General features: G+C 40.1%; 2 protein-coding genes, 1 long non-coding RNA gene, 10 other non-coding genes and 1 pseudogene across 29 annotated transcripts in view; 2 read left to right on the forward strand and 12 right to left on the reverse strand.

The window, feature by feature from the left end:
* Positions 1–53: 53 nt before the first annotated feature.
* LOC102973211 (ADP-ribosylation factor-like protein 5A) lies at positions 54–3,230 on the forward strand (annotated as a pseudogene).
* Positions 3,231–5,905: 2,675 nt separating this feature from the next.
* Positions 5,906–9,938, reverse strand: LOC129392056 (uncharacterized). Of its 16 annotated transcripts, none has more exons than XR_008617070.1 (9): positions 9,845–9,938; positions 9,213–9,278; positions 8,013–8,051; positions 7,693–7,733; positions 7,487–7,516; positions 7,246–7,292; positions 6,526–6,551; positions 6,303–6,342; positions 5,906–6,122 (listed from the first exon to the last, which is right to left on the reverse strand). It is a non-coding gene; the product is annotated as an uncharacterized lncRNA (long non-coding RNA). The 16 variants fall into 16 exon arrangements; XR_008617071.1 differs by having other exon boundaries at positions 6,502–6,551; XR_008617076.1 differs by lacking the exons at positions 5,906–6,122; positions 6,303–6,342; positions 6,526–6,551 and adding exons at positions 8,368–8,420; positions 8,736–8,777; positions 8,981–9,013 and having other exon boundaries at positions 7,267–7,292; positions 9,841–9,884.
* Positions 6,189–6,266, reverse strand: LOC112067557 (small nucleolar RNA SNORD81). The gene has a single exon (XR_002893347.1). It is a non-coding gene; the product is annotated as a small nucleolar RNA SNORD81 (small nucleolar RNA).
* On the reverse strand, positions 6,411–6,487 carry LOC112067560 (small nucleolar RNA SNORD47). The gene has a single exon (XR_002893350.1). It is a non-coding gene; the product is annotated as a small nucleolar RNA SNORD47 (small nucleolar RNA).
* On the reverse strand, positions 7,121–7,201 carry LOC112067564 (small nucleolar RNA snR60/Z15/Z230/Z193/J17). Its single transcript, XR_002893354.1, has one exon. It is a non-coding gene; the product is annotated as a small nucleolar RNA snR60/Z15/Z230/Z193/J17 (small nucleolar RNA).
* LOC112067559 (small nucleolar RNA SNORD79) lies at positions 7,360–7,443 on the reverse strand. The gene has a single exon (XR_002893349.1). It is a non-coding gene; the product is annotated as a small nucleolar RNA SNORD79 (small nucleolar RNA).
* On the reverse strand, positions 7,810–7,874 carry LOC112067569 (small nucleolar RNA SNORD78). The gene has a single exon (XR_002893359.1). It is a non-coding gene; the product is annotated as a small nucleolar RNA SNORD78 (small nucleolar RNA).
* On the reverse strand, positions 8,121–8,181 carry LOC112067562 (small nucleolar RNA SNORD44). Its single transcript, XR_002893352.1, has one exon. It is a non-coding gene; the product is annotated as a small nucleolar RNA SNORD44 (small nucleolar RNA).
* Positions 8,488–8,557, reverse strand: LOC112067568 (small nucleolar RNA SNORD77). The gene has a single exon (XR_002893358.1). It is a non-coding gene; the product is annotated as a small nucleolar RNA SNORD77 (small nucleolar RNA).
* On the reverse strand, positions 8,844–8,925 carry LOC112067556 (small nucleolar RNA SNORD24). Its single transcript, XR_002893346.1, has one exon. It is a non-coding gene; the product is annotated as a small nucleolar RNA SNORD24 (small nucleolar RNA).
* On the reverse strand, positions 9,090–9,151 carry LOC112067570 (small nucleolar RNA SNORD75). Its single transcript, XR_002893360.1, has one exon. It is a non-coding gene; the product is annotated as a small nucleolar RNA SNORD75 (small nucleolar RNA).
* LOC112067561 (small nucleolar RNA SNORD74) lies at positions 9,542–9,621 on the reverse strand. The gene has a single exon (XR_002893351.1). It is a non-coding gene; the product is annotated as a small nucleolar RNA SNORD74 (small nucleolar RNA).
* A 277-nt stretch (positions 9,939–10,215) lies between the features above and the next one.
* ZBTB37 (zinc finger and BTB domain containing 37) overlaps positions 10,216–17,614 on the forward strand; it is a 12,978-nt gene continuing 5,579 nt past the window's right edge. The window contains exons 1-4 of one of the 2 annotated variants that reach the window (XM_007116168.1): positions 10,216–10,282; positions 10,816–11,012; positions 12,079–13,038; positions 14,502–14,601. In XM_007116168.1, coding sequence (XP_007116230.1) covers positions 12,116–13,038; positions 14,502–14,601 — 1,023 coding nt within the window. In that variant the 5' untranslated portion in view covers positions 10,216–10,282; positions 10,816–11,012; positions 12,079–12,115. The remainder of the gene's footprint in view (positions 10,283–10,815; positions 11,013–12,078; positions 13,039–14,501; positions 14,602–17,614) is intronic. The other variant, XM_007116169.1, reaches the window with a different exon arrangement.
* SERPINC1 (serpin family C member 1) overlaps positions 12,907–17,614 on the reverse strand; it is a 35,170-nt gene continuing 30,462 nt past the window's right edge. Inside the window, exon 7 of the mRNA XM_007116167.3 lies at positions 12,907–12,962. The gene's annotated coding sequence lies outside the window, so the exon portion shown is untranslated. The remainder of the gene's footprint in view (positions 12,963–17,614) is intronic.

Raw genomic sequence — 17,614 nt, forward strand, 5'->3', positions numbered from 1 at the left:
GCCGATGCAGGGGACACGGGTTCGTGAAAAAAAAAAAAAAAAAAAAAAAGATACCCGAAATCCAGAGAATATTTTCTAGGCTACAGACACCAAAGGCCCCAAGTCCCCAGATGTCATACAATCTCGTGTTGGCATCACAGAGACCTAGTCACTTTGGGCATCACTCAGCTTTTCTTCAGTCCTGCCTGTCAGGAAGAAAAAAAAAAGCTTATTCTGAAATCCAGGGAAATGTCACTATTTTTTTTTTTTTTTTGGCCACACCACGCAGCTTGTGGGATCTTAGTTCCCTGACCAGGGATTGAACCCAGGCCCTCAGAAGTAAAAACGTGGAGTCCTAACCACTGGACTGCCAGGGAATTCCCATTAATTAAATATTTTCTCAAAAATAAAGAACCTAGTTACTGATAAAGTTGGAAACAACACAACCAGGGTTTTGGAACACACAAACTAATTGTAAACTGTAAGCCAGGTTTCAGTTCCAAGTCCAATCTCCCCAGCCTCCTAGGGAATTTAGATTTATTCTATGTTGCAAGTTTTAAAAAGAAGGTAAGCAACTGCCAGCTACAATATCGATAGTTATTATTGGCTTCAAGAGAGCTTTGTCTTATGAGCAATTTCTCCTTGTTGGGAAGAGATGTGTTAGATGATGAGTGTGACGTTTTATGCTCGTGGGCTTGGGCTTTGGCTTTTATGTCTTTTTATGCTCATGGGCTTTGGCGGAATAAAACAATGCATCTATACAGCTGCACTGTCTTTTCCCAGAGCTCCCCTCTCTGAAGAACCAGAACTGTGACACTGATCACATTCCTTGCTGCTGATTTTTTGTTAAGCCTAACTCATCCTAAAGATGCTGCCTTAAGGATACTTTCTTCTTGTTTCATGGAAAGTGAGTTATTTCATGACATGAGAAATAACCAGTACACAATAAAAATATTAGATGGGATACCTGTATAATAATTGCATGTGTAAGGCATACATTAAATGCACTTCTAAGTCAGTCTTCTGTGTTTAAGACGATGGACTTAGTAGAACTTGAGTTGGACATAACTGGATTTAATTCCTGGCTTTAACACTCTCTAGTTATGCAACCTTGGCCCAGTCATTTAACCTCTTTAGGCTCCTGTATCTTTACCTAGAATAGCAGTTCTCAAACATTTTGGTCTCAGGACTACTTACACTTACACTACTTACACTCTAAAAATTATTGAGGATCCCAAAGAGTTCTATATAGCTCTTTTATTGTAGCAGGAATTAAGATTTAAGATTAAGATTAACCCATTACATGCTAGCAAAAATAGTACATTTTTATTTTTAAATTAATTACTTTCCCAAACAAAAATTAGTGAGAAGAGTGACATTGTTTCTGCAGATCTTTCTGATTTCTGGTTTAACAAAAGATACTGAATTCTCATATCTGATTCTGCATTCCATCTGTTGTGATATGTTGTTTTGGTTGAAATAGCTGAAGAAAATTTGGTCTCACATAAATATGAAGTTAGAAGAGCGAGGAGTATTTTAATAGCCTTCTCTGAAAATTATGGATATTCTTCTTTGATACTACACCAAAACTTGACAAGTTTCTTAAAGGTTAGTTGCAATGTGTAATCTGAAATCATATTGGTAAATTTTTCTAAAATCCATTGGTCTGTATTATATTTTGAATATAACTCTTATGCATGGTTTTGTAACACTGCACATTGATCATTTGAAAAATATTGGATCACTGAATTATGCAGATCGTCCAGGTGTTGACTAATTTCATTAAACAATATCTAAAAAATCACATTGATTAACATCATGACTGATCTCATCATAAGTCTTTAAGTATGAAGAAGGAGGTGTAAGTGCACAGTGACAGATACAAGCTTTCCAAAATTTTAATTTTCATTTGAAAGCTTGAATTTTATCTTTGGCAACAAATACCATCAGATTTTTTCCCAAACTCATTTGTTTTTGAGAAAATATCTGCCAATATCTGTGGCCTGGGCTTTGGTCTCTCTCCAGTTCCAAGGAAGAGGCTGAGGCTCTGGCGCATCTCTGCCTCCCCTTCTGCCTGAGTGGGAGAGGCCAGGTGGCCCTGGTGGCTGGAGGGGTCCTGCTGCCTAAGAATGTGTATTCTCTTCACTAGGATAGGGAGACTGTTCAACCACCAGGAGCACATACTTATCATTGTTGGACTGTGTAATGCATAAAGAACTACCATCCTTTACCAGTTTTCTGTGAATGAAGTTGTACATGGATCCCTTACAACAGGAAGCAATGTAGAAGAAATAGTGATTAATAATACAAATTTCATAATGTGGGATACTGGTGGCCAAGAGTCTCTTCGTTCTTCCTGGAACACTTATTACACTAACAGAGTTTGTAATAACTGTTGTGGACAGTACAGACAGAGAAAGGATTGCTGTAACTGAGGAACTCTATAAAATGTTAGCCCATGAAGACCTAATGAAAGCTGCATTGCTGATTTTTGCTAATGAACAAGATGTTAAAGAATGCATGGCTATAGTAGAAATCTCCCCGTTTTTGAAAATAATTTCTGATATATAGTAAAGATCATTTGTGGCATACACAGGTATTCTGTGCTCTTACTGACCAGGGATTATGCCAAGGACTTGAATGGATGACATCATGATTTAATATTAGATGATCTCTACTGCCCTCTTCTCGTAGCTTTTGTATAATTGAAAACTGCAAAAATTAATAGTTTAGATATATTTACAATGAACCGATTTAAACTTTTTCTATAAGAAGAAAAATTAAGACCACTTCTTTGAAAACAAAGATGAAGTCTCACCTTCCAATCTGCTTTCTCATTAGTTCCTTCCAAAGCAAGGTTTTAAAGCTGTGATGGACATTTTTCTCATAATGAATCTCTCAGGACATTGTATAGGCTGTGTTAAGTACAAAGGGAGAGGAAGACACTTTTAACTTTGAGTCTTATTATCAGTATAATCCTCCCTAGTTGAATGTTCTTTTCTTTTCCCACTAAGTCAAATGCAGATCACAGATATTCGGTTTCCAATATTTTAAAATGTAATGTTACTTATGAAAAGTATTTTGCATAAGGTTGTGTATGTATTGTGTGTATACAGCAAGTTCAAGTTAATGACTTTATGTTCTAAAGTGAATAATACAAAAATTAATAATATCCTTACTTATGAGATGAGTACTGGCATTGGTGTTAGAGACAATTTATAAGTATCCTTTGTATTTTCTGTATTGTACTAACCAACCCCAAACCATTGAGCTGCCCTTTAAAGAAAAAAAGGAAAAAGCTTGACATTTTGTACCTAATTTTTTGGTTGATCAAATCACATACATAGAAACATGTAATCCAAATGAGTGGATTAGCTATCAAAGTCTTGGCTTAGTAGTACAAATAGGCAGAATTACACATTGAGCAATTATCAAATTCTTCCCTTTGTTGGACCTTAGGCCATGTAAGTTATTGAGTACAGGCACACCTTCTTTTATTGCACTTAGCTTTTTTTTTTACTGTGCTTTACAGATAATGCATTTTGTTTTTTTATGGCAACCCTGAGTCTAGCAAGTCTATCCACTCCATTTTTCCAATAGCATTTGCTCACTTCATGTCTCAGTGTCAGTCTTGCAGTATTTAAAGCTTTTTCATTATAATATTTGTCATGGTGATCAGTGATCAGTGATCTTTGATGTTACTACTATGACTCACTGAAGGCTCAGATGGTTAGCATCTTTTAGCAGTCAAGTTTTGTTTTATTTTGGCTGCGCCTCGTGGCTCACGGGATCTTAGTTCCCTTATCAGGGATTGAACCAGGGGCACGGCAGTGAAGTGTTAAGTCCTAACCACTGGACTGCCAGGGAATTCCCAGGAGTCAAATATTTTTAAAGTATGTTTAACACAATATTAAAATCTACTATACTTCTATTTTTTTAATGTACATCTTTTTTAAAGACATAATGCTATTGCACACTTAACAGACTATAGTGTACACATAACTTTTACATGTACTGGGAAAGCAATCCTGTGACTTGCTTTATTGTGATATTGGCTTTACTGTGGTGGTCTGGAACTGAACTCACAATTATTTCCAAGGTGTGCCTATTAAGTGTAAATCCACTAATCAGCCAGTCGTTGTAATGAAAGTTATCAAGTGATTTTTTTTCAGCATTAATTGAAAACCATTGTGTGAAAGAAATGTCATCCCAGAGAAGTATCACCATATATTATCAAATTTAGCAGGAGTCTTCTTGGGTATTTAATTATATGTCAAGCATTTAAAGTGAATTTGAGATAAAAGTGTATTTTCCAAGCAATGAAGATAATTTAATTTGAAATCTTATTGCTTAAAGTTGGAATCGTTTGAGGGTTTGTCTATAAGTTTTATCTTCTTACACTACTTAAAATTTTAATACTTTTAAGGATTTGGTTTAAAACTGATCAACATGCTGTATTTTTACTAAGTAACTTGGCCCAACATACCCTTTGCTTAGGGTTTTTTCCCAGTATCTTAAAGTTGAAGGTATTTTTGTTATACTACCTTACCCTTGTTTTAAAACATATTCTTGGATACTTTTTATATATCTTTTATGCCCTGAAAATCTGAAGGCTAATCCAAACTGTCATGTTTTAGAATATTCAAGAAATAATAGCTACTCTTTTGTCTTTTAGATTTCATGAAGATTTTGATGAGTAATAGCACATACAATAAATGTTGAGTTTTCTAATATGAAATAATCCAACCAGACATGGGAGATCAGTATTTAACATTGGATATTATGTTCAAAACGCAAGTTTCAAAATCCATGTGGGGCCCACTATAGTACTATACCTCTAAGAGACCTGAGCATCCATGGATTTTGGTAACCACAGGGGGTCCTGGAACCAACCCCCCCAGATACCAAGGGGTAACTAACAAACACTTTAATATTTGTCAACTTGCAGGGAATTTTCTGGTGATCTGGTGGTCAGGACTAGGTGCATTCACTGCTGTGGCCCGGATTCAATCTCGGGGGGGAACAGAGATCCCACAAGTTTCACACCGTGGCCAAAATAAATCTGTCAACTTGCTTTTACATAATTTGTTTTGAATAGTGTTTCAGTCAGTGGGAGTTTAAGTAAACGTTTTGGCATGCAACTAAGACTTAAAACCCCAATTTAATGTTCCTACACACCTCAAATGCCAAATTAGAAAGCAAGCTGAAATTTGATTGGCAGGTATTTACTTTCTAGGTGTTCCCAGAGCTAATGGTTTCCTTGGTATTTAGGAATTGACCAGCAACTCCCTGGTTCACTAATTTTCTCATTAACTTGAACAAACCACATCCCCCCCCACCCAAGAAATTTGCAAAACCAGTACCCATTTTCTAAAGGACGTTATAACCACAGTATTACTGATCTCATTCTTAAAGATCTCACTGTTCTAGGTTTTTTTCAATATGCGTCTTCTAGATAGCACTGAAACCAATTCCTACACCAATTTCCGCATCAACACTTGCCAGACCCAATCACCCTGGTGCTTACTACAGGAAGTGGAGATTTCTTCCCAATTTCTGCACTCCTACCACTACCTTAACATTAAGAGCTTCTGCTTTTCTCTGTAATTTTCAACATAAACAATGTATTTTAATGATTTAATTGCCCATTTTGGAAATTAAGGATCATTGAAGTTCCTGTGTTCTTTCAACAATTTCATTCCTACGGAACATTCTTGCACAGCACAAAGGTGGTTCAAGCTCATCTTTTGCTTTTCCAGCCTCAGGCTACAACTCCAATGGTTGGTTTTCAACTGTGACAAATTGACCCAGGCACTTCACATTAAATCACAGAAAATTTCTGCAAAAAATACGCCGTCGGGTCTCAATTACAAAAATGTCCTATTTCCCTTCGTTCATCTCATTAAATTGAAATGAGCACACTTCAGACGGTTCATAAATATTTATTAAAATTCAAAGTTGGAGAATTCCCTGGTGGTCCAGTGGTTAGGGCTCTGTGCTTCCACTGCAGGGGGCACGGGTTCAATCCCTGGTGGGGGAACTAAGATCCTACATGCTGTGCAGCATGGCCAATAAATAAAATAGGCTTTAAAAAAAATTGAAAGTTGTTTCCTCTCCTATCCCATGAGCATCCATCCAGCTGCCTGCAAGAACAGAAAAACCATTTTAAGTCCCATTTCCATGCCAATTCTAATTGCATTTGGGATACACAGAATTATCAGATCTTTGAACATCATCAAGTAATCAGTGAGAGAGTTCAAGTTGGGGTGAGATCATCATGTATTCTGGAACAAGACAACAGTACTGATATTTTCAAGCCTCACCTGTCAACTGTTAAGATGCATGACTGCTGTCATAAATGCCCTGAAAAGTAAAGACCATATATGTCAAATCACAGAAGGGAAAAAACTTGTGATACTTGTTGATAAAGTAACCTCAGAATCAAAATGGAACGGTTTTACAGATGATATCATTCTATTCATTTGGCAGAATCATCACATCACTGGTTACATTCTAACTCACCATATATACCAGAGACTGACTGACCTTGAAATCTTCAGGGTAACATTTGCCTGTTTGAAAATGAAAAACAAAAGCCTTTTGTTTAAAATTTGCCCTTTCTCCCATTTTTGTAGCCCATTTTTATATTTTTCAAAGAATTCTAGGGCAGTGAACCTATTCTGTGCAAGGTGGATCTTTGTTACGATACATTTGTCCAAACCAAGAGAATGTACAACACCATGAGTGAACCCCAATGTACTACTGGACTCTGGGTTAAAAGATGTGTCAACAATAGGTTCAAAATTTTAAGTCCCACTCTGGTGGTAGATCTTGATGGGGAGGATGCTATATGGTAACCTACTGTTCAATTTTGCTATGAATCTAAAACTTCTCTGAGAAATGACTATCAAAAATAATCAGCTAAATTATTCATTCTGGTGTAATCTACAGTAGGTAGATTACCATAAAACTTTCCTCACAACATGTTAGCCTGTTCTTATCCAAAATGTAAATTCCTAATCCTGAAATTAACAGTACAGAACATCTGCATGAGCCGTTACATTTATCCAAATCCCTGAATATTTCTGTGAGACAGTGGCTGGTTCCCACTTTCAAGGATATATAACAGAATTGTTGCAGCCAGATACATCAGATAGGAGCGAAAGACAGTATTTGCTCATCACTGTTAGTCTGCTGAACTATGTTATCATCATTGTATCGGCTTTAAACCACAAAACACAGAAACCAAACTTGAGACTTCTATACCTTTACTTCTTGCTCCCTGCGTTGTAGCCAGTACCTCTCCTTGACACCTGCAAAAATTTAATGAAATTTAATCAAACTGAATAGGTAATAGGTAGATTTCAAAAATTTTCCAGACACTGTTTCAGTATTTTAAAATCTTCATTGTTTTTCAGAGAGATTCCCATCTGTTTAATTTTTAAAAAATCATCACTAACAGCATCTTGCTCAGTAACTAGGTAAGACTGATAAAACACATACATACCTTAATATAAAAGATCTCCAAAATTTGCCCCTGCAAAGAAATATTTCTTTAGACACAATTCACAACAGCTTAATACTAAAGCCTGTTTATTTCTCAACAGTCCAACACCAGAAAACACTAACATAGGTCAACAACTACTAAGACCAGCACATTTTCGGAATATAAACCCAAATGCCAGGAGCCAAAGAACCATTTTCATGTCTTACCCCAAGCAAGCCATCCATGGATAAAAACGTGTACCCAGGATCTATAAGAAATGAGACACCTTTCATTAAAATGTCAATCTTATTGTTAAATTCTTCTCACTTATATTTGTCACAGGGTTCTTCAGTGTTAGATTTGTCTACATGCTCATTTCAGGTCAGACATTTGCTCAACATCATTACAAAAACCCTGGTTCGGAGCATGCTCAACATGCACTTGCAAACAAGACATAGGAAATTAGCTTGGTAGTTAAGCATTCCACTTTATCACCATTCTCAGTAACAGCTGAGGTTACTAAATTGTCTTTAACATTAATGCTTACCAAAAAGTTGGCCCGGACAGGTCAAGGATTCAAGTCCACCTAAGAAATGAGAGTGTTTTATAATAGCCAAAAATCAATTTTCTCCCCACAAATCTATAAAGTGCCTGAAATCAGATAGAGCTAATTAAGACCTTCACGTTCAGTCAGTATTTGCTTATCATCACACAGGCTGCTCTCACAAATTAAGACAGGACAAGGATCTGGCTTTTATTTAATGTATTCAGCACACTGTTCAAGCACTTTATGGGAAGACTGATTCCTGTGCATTAGAAGGCAACCCTAAAAAGCCATTAGTGGCATTCTTTGTCATGTTTGCCCAGTCACCAATGTTTAGTTCAGTTACCATTTTACTTACCCCTTCAATTTTCAGCTTAGTGCCTACATAGTGCTTAACTTCCTGCATAATGCCTACAAAAAGAGAAACTAGTTAGTAGTGGTATTTTATTTACACTATCAGCAAAAGTTTTACTAACTCAGATACATCAGACAAATGGTATTATCTTTTTCATGATTCAATCTGTTGAACTATGCAACCATCATAGTATGTTTCTTCAGATTCCCCCTCATACCAAATATAAAACTAGAGTGCAGCAATTTACGTTTGCAAAAAAGAGGAAAACCCTAATATAAGCACCAACATTGACTTGGCAATTTGTAACCCCTTATAAAAAAAAAGAATTGAAAGTACTAGATAAACATGGACTATAAAAAAAGGTTTCTCACCTGTTTGCCCATGGATACAGCATTAAGCCTGTGCTTTAAGACCTGGGAAGAAACAATTTCATATAAACTTGGGTGCAATCTCTATGTTCTCTAAACCACCATTTTGTGTGCCTCAGTTAGCATAATGGTGGTAATAATTCTCGTCACCCTCACAGTCGAGAGTAGCAAATAAACTGTCATCATTGTGGCACATTCAGTGGACTTTCAACCTAACTTCCCTTTGTCAGGGAATTTCAGTAACTCACCCCAGCAGCGGTTCTCATCCCTTTGGTACACACCTAGAAAATAGACAAGGAATAATCCAATAAAACATGCTGTGCTGCTAAGTTAATCACTAATGTCGTTAAGTAGTTAAGCCTCAGAATAGAATTTTTCAGAAATCCCTTCTGCCCACTACTCTTAAACCATCACAGGCTTAACATAAAGACCACATCTAAGCAGATTTCATTCTTCCCACTGTATTTAGTCGTTACTTACCTGTCCACCAGAAGCCATCAAAAGCCACATTGCATTCATGCCTGGCACCCATGCCTGGCACCGTCCCTAGGAAAGATTAGGGATTTAAAAAATGCATTTTGTTCTAAACCTAAGTTTAAACCTTACGTCGTTTCCATACCATGTAAGCAAGTCGTTTACACCACCCATAACTGCATGAGAGCGTTCCACATAATTAAGAACCACTGACGGAAATAATGGTGCAGTGCGGAATGCAGCCTTTAGAGAACCACGTGGCCTTCCTGAGAGCAAGTGGCTGAAGGAGACTCGGGCCGAGGTCTTTAACAAAGACCCACTCGGTAACTCGGCACGCGCCGCCATCAGAGCCGTTGGCATTCATCAACAGTCTCAGATGTCCCTACCAACACAGGCTTCATCAGAGGCAGAGCCCGCGAGCCGGAGTTTTTCCGCAGTTCTGCCCAACAACCCGAGGAGTATAATTAGGTCGCGCCCGCACCCAACTCACAATCCTCCCCCATCTTCATCTTGTGAACCGTGCGAAGGCCTGCGACTGGCCTAGAAATGCCAGCCGACTTAAGGCGATCCTAACTGACAAGAGCTGGAGGCCGCTCAGGCTAAGAACTTACTTAACAGCACACAAAAGACGTACATACCAAACGCCGTCCCGTACCTTCTAAAGACCGAGATGGCGTCCAAGCGCCTGTATATAAGGATTCTATTCCATGACGTCATGACGCAGACTCTCCGCCAGCGTCGGCTTCAACTCCTCCCCTTCTCATTCTCTTCCTCCTTCAGCTGCACCTCCGTCCAGTCCTCTAAGCCCGCCCCCTAGGCCCCGCCCCCTGACCGCGCCCCGGGGCGGGGACACGACCGCCCACGTGATGCAGGGCTCCCGCCCTCCTATGGACTGAGGAGGAGGGGAAGAGAGGGGAGGGGGCGCGAGGGACGGAAAGCGCTGGGGAGGGGGAAGGGGGGCGGTGTAAGGGTGAGCGATTTCCTTCCGGCACGTCGCCCGCTCCGGGGGAGGGGGTGGGGGGTTTCACTTCCGGGACGGTGTTCCGGCCCATTCCGGCCCATTTCCACCCCCGGAGGTAGGTGCTGCTCCTTGACTGGGCTCGGGCCCCGCACAGCAGTCCCGCTGCCCTGCACTGGGGCCGTCTCGCCCGGTCTCCGCCGCAGCCTGCTCCTGGGGCGCTCAGCCACCTCCCTCCACCCCGCCTCAAGGCACCCGGAGACCTTCCACCCGCTTGGCCCCGGGCCGGGCTGAGCTGCCGGACCCGCCCCCTCGTGGGCCCCTCCCTCAGGACCCCGGGATGGGCGGCCCCCTCCCCAACGGCAGCCCGGACACACCCAGATACACACACCCACCTCTAGACAGCTCCCCGCCCGATTACGCCTACCGCCTGGACCGGGTCCCGGGGCGCCGCCCCCTTCCCGGTCCTCTACCCTCACCTGATTGCTTGTTCCCCGGCCGCACGCCTTGCTCCCCTCTCCAGCCCCCGCTCCTCGGTGACATTTCGCCCCTCTGCTTTTTCCCCGTTCCCCATGCTTCCTAACGCGGACGAAAGCCACTCAAGTACCGGAGTGGCCAACCCCATGCAGTTCCCGATTCTCCCTCTTACAGCTCTCACCCCTCCAGTGCCGACGGTAGAGAAAGACCTTACTCCAGGGGCTTCCTCCTCACTGGGGAATTGCCGGGAAGAGCAAACAAAAAAGGCGCTGGTGTAGGCTCCAAAATAAACATCTGAATTCATGATGGCATCGACAGAGGCTCTTATTGGATTAAAAGTTTCAAAACAAACAAAAACGCTTTGGAAAAAGGTCAGATTGGCGAAAGTTGGTTCTTGAAAGCAGTGTATACACTTCCCTATTTACTGATAACTGTGTGGTAAATGCAGGGCAATGCTGTGAGCTTATCAGGATAAGTTCCTGAAGTTTCAGGTCTTAGGTAACTATGTATGCTCAAGTCAGTGCCTTTCTAATGGGATTTATACTAACTACTCTCAACCAGTGAAGACTATTGGATGCAGTTACAGGCTTAGTGTTTCAGCAACTTTTCAAAAATCTTTTAATGTAAAAATGTTGGCCATACTTGGTAAATGCTCTGTTTTTCACCAGCTTTGGGGAACTAAATTTCAGAATCAAAGTATCATTACCACCCTGAAATTTCCAACTTTGAATTTAGATAGAGGCAGACTTATCTACCTTTACCTAATCCTGAGAGTGAACTTCTTCAAGTTCTCTGCATTTGAGTCCTGACACAACTTGGAGTTTTTCGTAACCCAGAGTTTACCTCCAAGTCCTAAACCCAAAGCCTTTCTGTGGGGAGCTCTGACCCTTCAGCTTAGAAATAATGGCTTATACTCAGGAGGGATTTTAGTCACTTTATAAAATAATGAGCATAATTTATGCATCAAGTAGTAAAATATTAAAGGTATCTAATCAGCCCACCTGTGTATAATTACATTTATTCAAAAAGCTTCTTTTTTTCCTTCAAAGAAAACTTGTCACCGCATTTTATATTGTGTGCAAATACCTTATGATTAACACTTCGTAAATAAAAATTGTCACACTGCTTTTTTTTACCCCCTCTATTCTGTTGAACTTCAGTTTTGATGTTATATAGCTTGTTAATAAGGAAAAATATGGGCATAGCTTGAATTTTTAGAAGTCTAACAATCACTTTTTGGTTTTAATGGTCCCTTGCTGTGAAACCTAAAGTACTAAACCTGTTGGTATTTCTTTTCCATGTTTAAACATAAGGAAAGTATCTCTATTTATTTGGAGATTTTGAAATTTTACCAGATAATATTTTTAAATAGGTGTGAATTGGAAAGCCTGAGGGGACTGGTTATAATTACTAACAACAGTTCGTTTCCTCTTTCAGCAGGGTTGAATGCCTGCCTACTCCCTCAGGCACGACCATGGAGAAGAGTGGGAACATACAACTGGAGATCCCTGACTTTAGCAACTCTGTCCTGAGCCATCTAAACCAGCTGCGCATGCAGGGCCGTCTCTGTGACATCGTGGTCAACGTGCAAGGACAAGCTTTTCGGGCTCACAAAGTGGTACTGGCTGCCAGCTCCCCCTATTTCCGAGATCACATGTCCTTGAATGAGATGAGTACTGTCTCCATTTCAGTCATAAAGAACCCTACTGTTTTTGAACAGCTCCTTTCTTTCTGTTATACGGGGCGGATATGCCTGCAACTGGCGGATATCATCAGCTACCTGACAGCTGCCAGTTTTCTGCAGATGCAGCATATTATAGACAAATGTACACAGATCCTGGAGGGCATTCATTTCAAAATCAATGTGGCTGAGGTTGAAGCTGAATTAAGTCAAACAAGGACAAAGCACCCAGAGGGACCTCCTGAGTCTCACAGAGTTACACCAAATCTGAACCGCTCCCTTAGCCCCCGACATAATACCCCAAAGGGAAACCGGCGAGGTCAGGTTAGTGCTGTGCTGGATATCAGGGAGCTCAGTCCTCCTGAGGAGTCCACCAGCCCTCAGATAATTGAACAGAGTTCTGATGTAGAGAGCCGGGAGCCCATTCTTCGGATCAACCGAGCAGGACAGTGGTACGTGGAGACAGGAGTAGCAGACCGAGGGGCCCGGAGTGATGATGAAGTTAGAGTTCTTGGAGCAGTACACATCAAAACTGAAAATCTAGAAGAGTGGCTTGGGCCTGAGAATCAGCCTTCCGGAGAAGATGGGAGTAGTGCAGAGGAAGTCACAGCCATGGTGATTGACACCACAGGCCATGGTTCTGTAGGACAGGAAAATTACATGTTAGGATCTTCAGGAGCCAAGGTCGCTAGGCCAACAAGCAGTGAAATTGACAGGTAAGTTTTGTTTGCCCATCTAATGGCTGTTGTGCAGACACAATTAAAGCAGGCCCCTCTGTGTGAATCAGAGTATCTTCCTTACTTGATGTTCTTAGTCTAAGTTTATGTTGGGGAAACTGGAAGTGTGCCAAAAGACTTGCATTCTAATTTTTTTAAAGCAGGAAGCTCCTAGTCCTGAAGTATTCACAGTGTTGTGAGAATTATGGTAAAGTTAGACACTTCATGAATCAGAATAACATCTGCAGTCACACTAGGATCAGTAATTGCCAGGGTTTCTTCAGAGTTCCAGGAAGAGAGCTGGTCATCAGCTGGGAATCTGACAGCACTGCCCTTCCTTGGTATGTTCTCACACAGGTAGGTGGCCTCTGGAAGTTTCACATTCCTTTGTAGCACTGTTTACTTTTCTTTGCCCCCATCTACCAAATTAGACGAAATATGGTACCAGCAGTGATTGTTCTTCTTAGTGTAATCACAGTAATTCCAAAGAAAAGCTTTTTGGATGTTTTTCATTCCTTTTTTTTCACTTGTCATTTGATATTTTTTCTGTTTTGTCATTGGTGACAGCTGCTACCACAAACCTGGCAGTTTCTTTTTTTCACCAGTGCTACTATGCCCTATGCCCCATGCCCCACTTTTCTCTTTCTAATGCATTGTAGTTGTTAGAACATTTCTTTGGGGGGAAATAACAGTAATTTTAATCTAAGTAAATTGAAATAAAGTCTCAATTGAAAGAAATATTACCAACTAAGATGGGTAATATTCTTTTCCTTTCTTAAAAATTTAAAATTGACTGTATGAACAGTGATAACTAAACAAGCTATGATTTTGGTTCGCATCTGGTCTTGAGAGACAAGTGTGTCATAGAAATTCAGAGAGTATATACTATATCCATTTAAGTTGGTCTTGATTAGAGTATTTTCCTTCTTGTGTCCTTAATAGTTAAAATATTCTTGAGCATAATACTTATTGTCACCCTATGTTAGCACTGTTGTCCCCCCCATCTTAGAACTGTATCAGAAATAATAGCTTAAATGCAAAGATTTTTGATCTTCATGATCAATGTCAACAGTCTGAAATATATAAAAAATTAACATGGGGCTTGGGGAAAGGATCAACTAAGAACCTAAAAGTTATATAGAAGAAACAAAATTACAGACCCAGTTTTAATTTATTCTTTTTTGGTCTTCTGGTACTTATATAAGGATAGAAGTTTATATTTAGCCTTAGCTTCACCAGGTCATATTGGCTGCGTCATTTTGTATTTCTTAAATTTACTAGGGCAAGCTTTTCTTATTTCATGTATGATTCTGTATTGGCTCCATGAAAGGACTTCTTAGAAATCTGTTGTTCAGTTTGTTCCCCCTTCCTAGACTATGGGATAAAGGAGGCAGACATCACCATTTTTTAAGTTCCTTGACACTACTTTTCTATTAGTCCCCTTTGTGCTCCTCTTCCAACAGATTTAGCCCCTCCGGCAGTGTTGTTCCCTTGACGGAGAGACACAGAGCCAGAAGTGAGTCTCCTGGGAGAATGGATGAGCCTAAGCAACCCAGCTCCCAGGTATGTAGTTGTGGATTTAGAATTGCTGCAGTGGTTGAAGAAATTGCCACTGTGTGTGAACATAGTATAATGAAAGAAAGGAAAGATGTAGGAGAGGTAACATTGGCCCTGTTTAATAAATACTGTATATGATTACTTTTCCCTTTATTCTTGCTTGTGAGCATGCAGGAAATACACTTGGTGTCAGCTGATTTTGGGAAGTAGAAAAGGATAAGATTGTGAAACTCTTTCCTGATTATAGGAGCCAGTCTATAGTCCTAAGAGTAATAAAAATAACCTGAAAACTACATGCAGGTAATGTAGGACCTGGGATGGAGAGAGTTTGATTTTGTACATGTGTGGATATAAGACTACATAATTATTAGTTTATATAGTATTGTAGTTGTGTAAATGAATTGCTTATGCATTTTTGTGTCCTGTTTGCTTTTTAGTATGCTTGTATCCTTTCATTTATTTTCTTCCTAAATATCCTGTTAGACTAAATGTTCTAGAAAGGATAGGAATGATGTCTTCTATTTTATTTGCAACTCTTTTTAGCAAGTAGTATAAGTATGTAGTCGGTTGATATTTTTGTTTATTTTTTCTCACAGGTGTCTATCATTGAAGATTGATTTTTAAAAAGTTGGTGAACTCACCAAGTAGAACACAATAAATTGTAAACACTGTGGCCCTTTAAAAGGAAACACTGGTGGATTAAGATTGCGTAGCTAATTTTTTATCTTCTGTACTATACTGATAGTATCTTGTTTAATTTTTATCTAAACCACTAGATGTTTATTGTGTATATAGTATAGTAACAGCAGTAAGACATTGTTATAAACTGTATTTACTTGTATATTATCATGCTGTTTGGTATCAGAAAAGGAACTGCAACCATTATAGGAGAATTTTTTAGTTTTAATAAGTTGTGAGAGAAAGTGTTAGGAGCTTGAAGGAAAAGTAAGTTTACTCATATTATTAGGGCCCTTCTTCTCTTCATCTCTCAAATAAAATGTGATGACTTTGTGACCTATGTGACGGTAACTATTGTGAAAATAAATACAGCAATGAGACAGACCTTACAACTTAATGTGGGCATAAGGCAGACTAACAAATACACAAAGCACATATAGATAAGACTTTATAGACTTAAGTAACTGTGTTGTGGGAGTAGGAGTGCTTAAAAGGCAGTTACAGGAATCAATATCCACTTAAGGAAAGTGTTACTCAGGAGAGTTTTGTTTTTTTTTTTTTTTTTTTTTTTGGTGGTACGCGGGCCTCTCTCTGTTGTGGCCTCTCCCATTGCGGAGCACAGGCTCCGGACGCGCAGGATCAGCGGCCATGGCCCACGGGCCCAGCTGCTCCGCGGCATGTGGGATCTTCCCGGACCGGGGCACGAACCCGTGTCCCCTGCATCGGCAGGCGGACTCTCAACCACTGCGCCACCAGGGAAGCCCGTCAGGAGAGTTTAAGTGTGGTTTTTAAAGTAGTTAGAAAGAGATGACTTATTCCACATATAGTTAGGATAGGGACAAAAATTGGAATTCTACAAGGTTGTTTACCTGACTGAAGCAGAAGGTACAGGCTGTAAAGAAATAGGAGATAAGTAGTATTGTCTGGAATTGCTATTAAGAGATGAGTTAATATATGCCTTAACACAGGGATCCCCAACCCCCAGGCCTCGGACCGGTATCAGTCTGTGGCCTGTTAGGAACCAGGCTGCACAGCAGGAGGTGAGCAGCAAGCAAGCGAAGCTTCATCTGCGGCTCCCCATTGTCAGTGGAAAAATTGTCTTCCATGAAACCGGTCCCTGGTGCCAAAAAGGTTGGGGACCGCTGCCTTAACATGGAAAGTTTATTATGACGAGTCTACTCACCAGTTATTTTTTTCCCCACCACATAGAACCAAAACAGGACATGGACTTACGTTGTAGTAAAAACAAATTTTGGTAGGCTTGAAGAGCTTCCTGATTATAAGGGTGATTTAACTGGAACAGAATACTTAAGGTCACCTTTATTCGAAATATTCTATGGCTTTTTCCTTTTTCTACCATATGAAGGTTAAAATACTTGGTCTAATTTTCCAAGTAATTTATAATCTTTCTAACCCAGCTTTTCCCACCATTCATCAGCATTAACTGTCCCAAACAGGCAGACTTTGTGCCTCAGAACTCCATCAGACTTCTGTCTCTGCACCTTGAGTCTGGAATACTTTGTTCTTCCCAGGTGTCTGAGTCCATGCAACACCTAACCCCTAGTTCCATCTGTCCTAACTAGCCTAGTCCTCTTTGATCTCCCCTTCTTAAACCACTGTAGCATTTATACATGGTACTGTATAATTTTTTCCTAATTCTCTACTGACTCATATAAATTATTCTTTTCTTATTTACATTAATTTGTCTCCTTCTAGATTGATATCTCCTTGAGAGCAGAGCCCACATTTTCTAATCTTAGTATCTGATGTTATCTTATCAAGTGCCCACTAAATGGGAGTTGTTTTACCTCTAACTAGTTCTGAGTAGCTAAGATTACTGAGTAGGTGCCCAATAAAGAGACAACTACTAAATAAGGAATTATTTAGTTCCCTGTGAAGTCCTCAGTTTGGGAGATATTTAAATAAAATTAGTGAACCAATCAGATAAGTCCCTTCAGTTCTTTTAGTCTCTGATTAGTAACTAAAGATTAGGACTGTGGACAGCAGTGAAGGCCATGTCAAGAATCTAGACTGGTATTTGTTTTAGAAAATATGGGAAGCATTCATTTATATGGAATTTACTCATTATATGGAATAATTCATTTAAAAAATAGTTTTGGGGGCTTCTCTGGTGGCGCAGTGGTTGAGAGTCCGCCTGCCAATGCAGGGGACACCGGTTCGTGCCCCGGTCCGGGAAGATCCCACATGCCGCGGAGCGGCTGGGCCCGTGAGCCATGGCCGCTAAGCCTGCGCGTCCGGAGCCTGTGCTCCGCAACGGGAGAGGCCACAACAGTGAGAGGCCCGCGTACCACAAAAAAAAAAAAAAAAAAAAAAAAATAGT

Source organism: Physeter macrocephalus, chromosome 4, assembly GCF_002837175.3.
Source record: "Physeter macrocephalus isolate SW-GA chromosome 4, ASM283717v5, whole genome shotgun sequence".
In the NCBI taxonomy this organism is placed as follows: Eukaryota; Metazoa; Chordata; class Mammalia; order Artiodactyla; family Physeteridae; genus Physeter; species Physeter macrocephalus.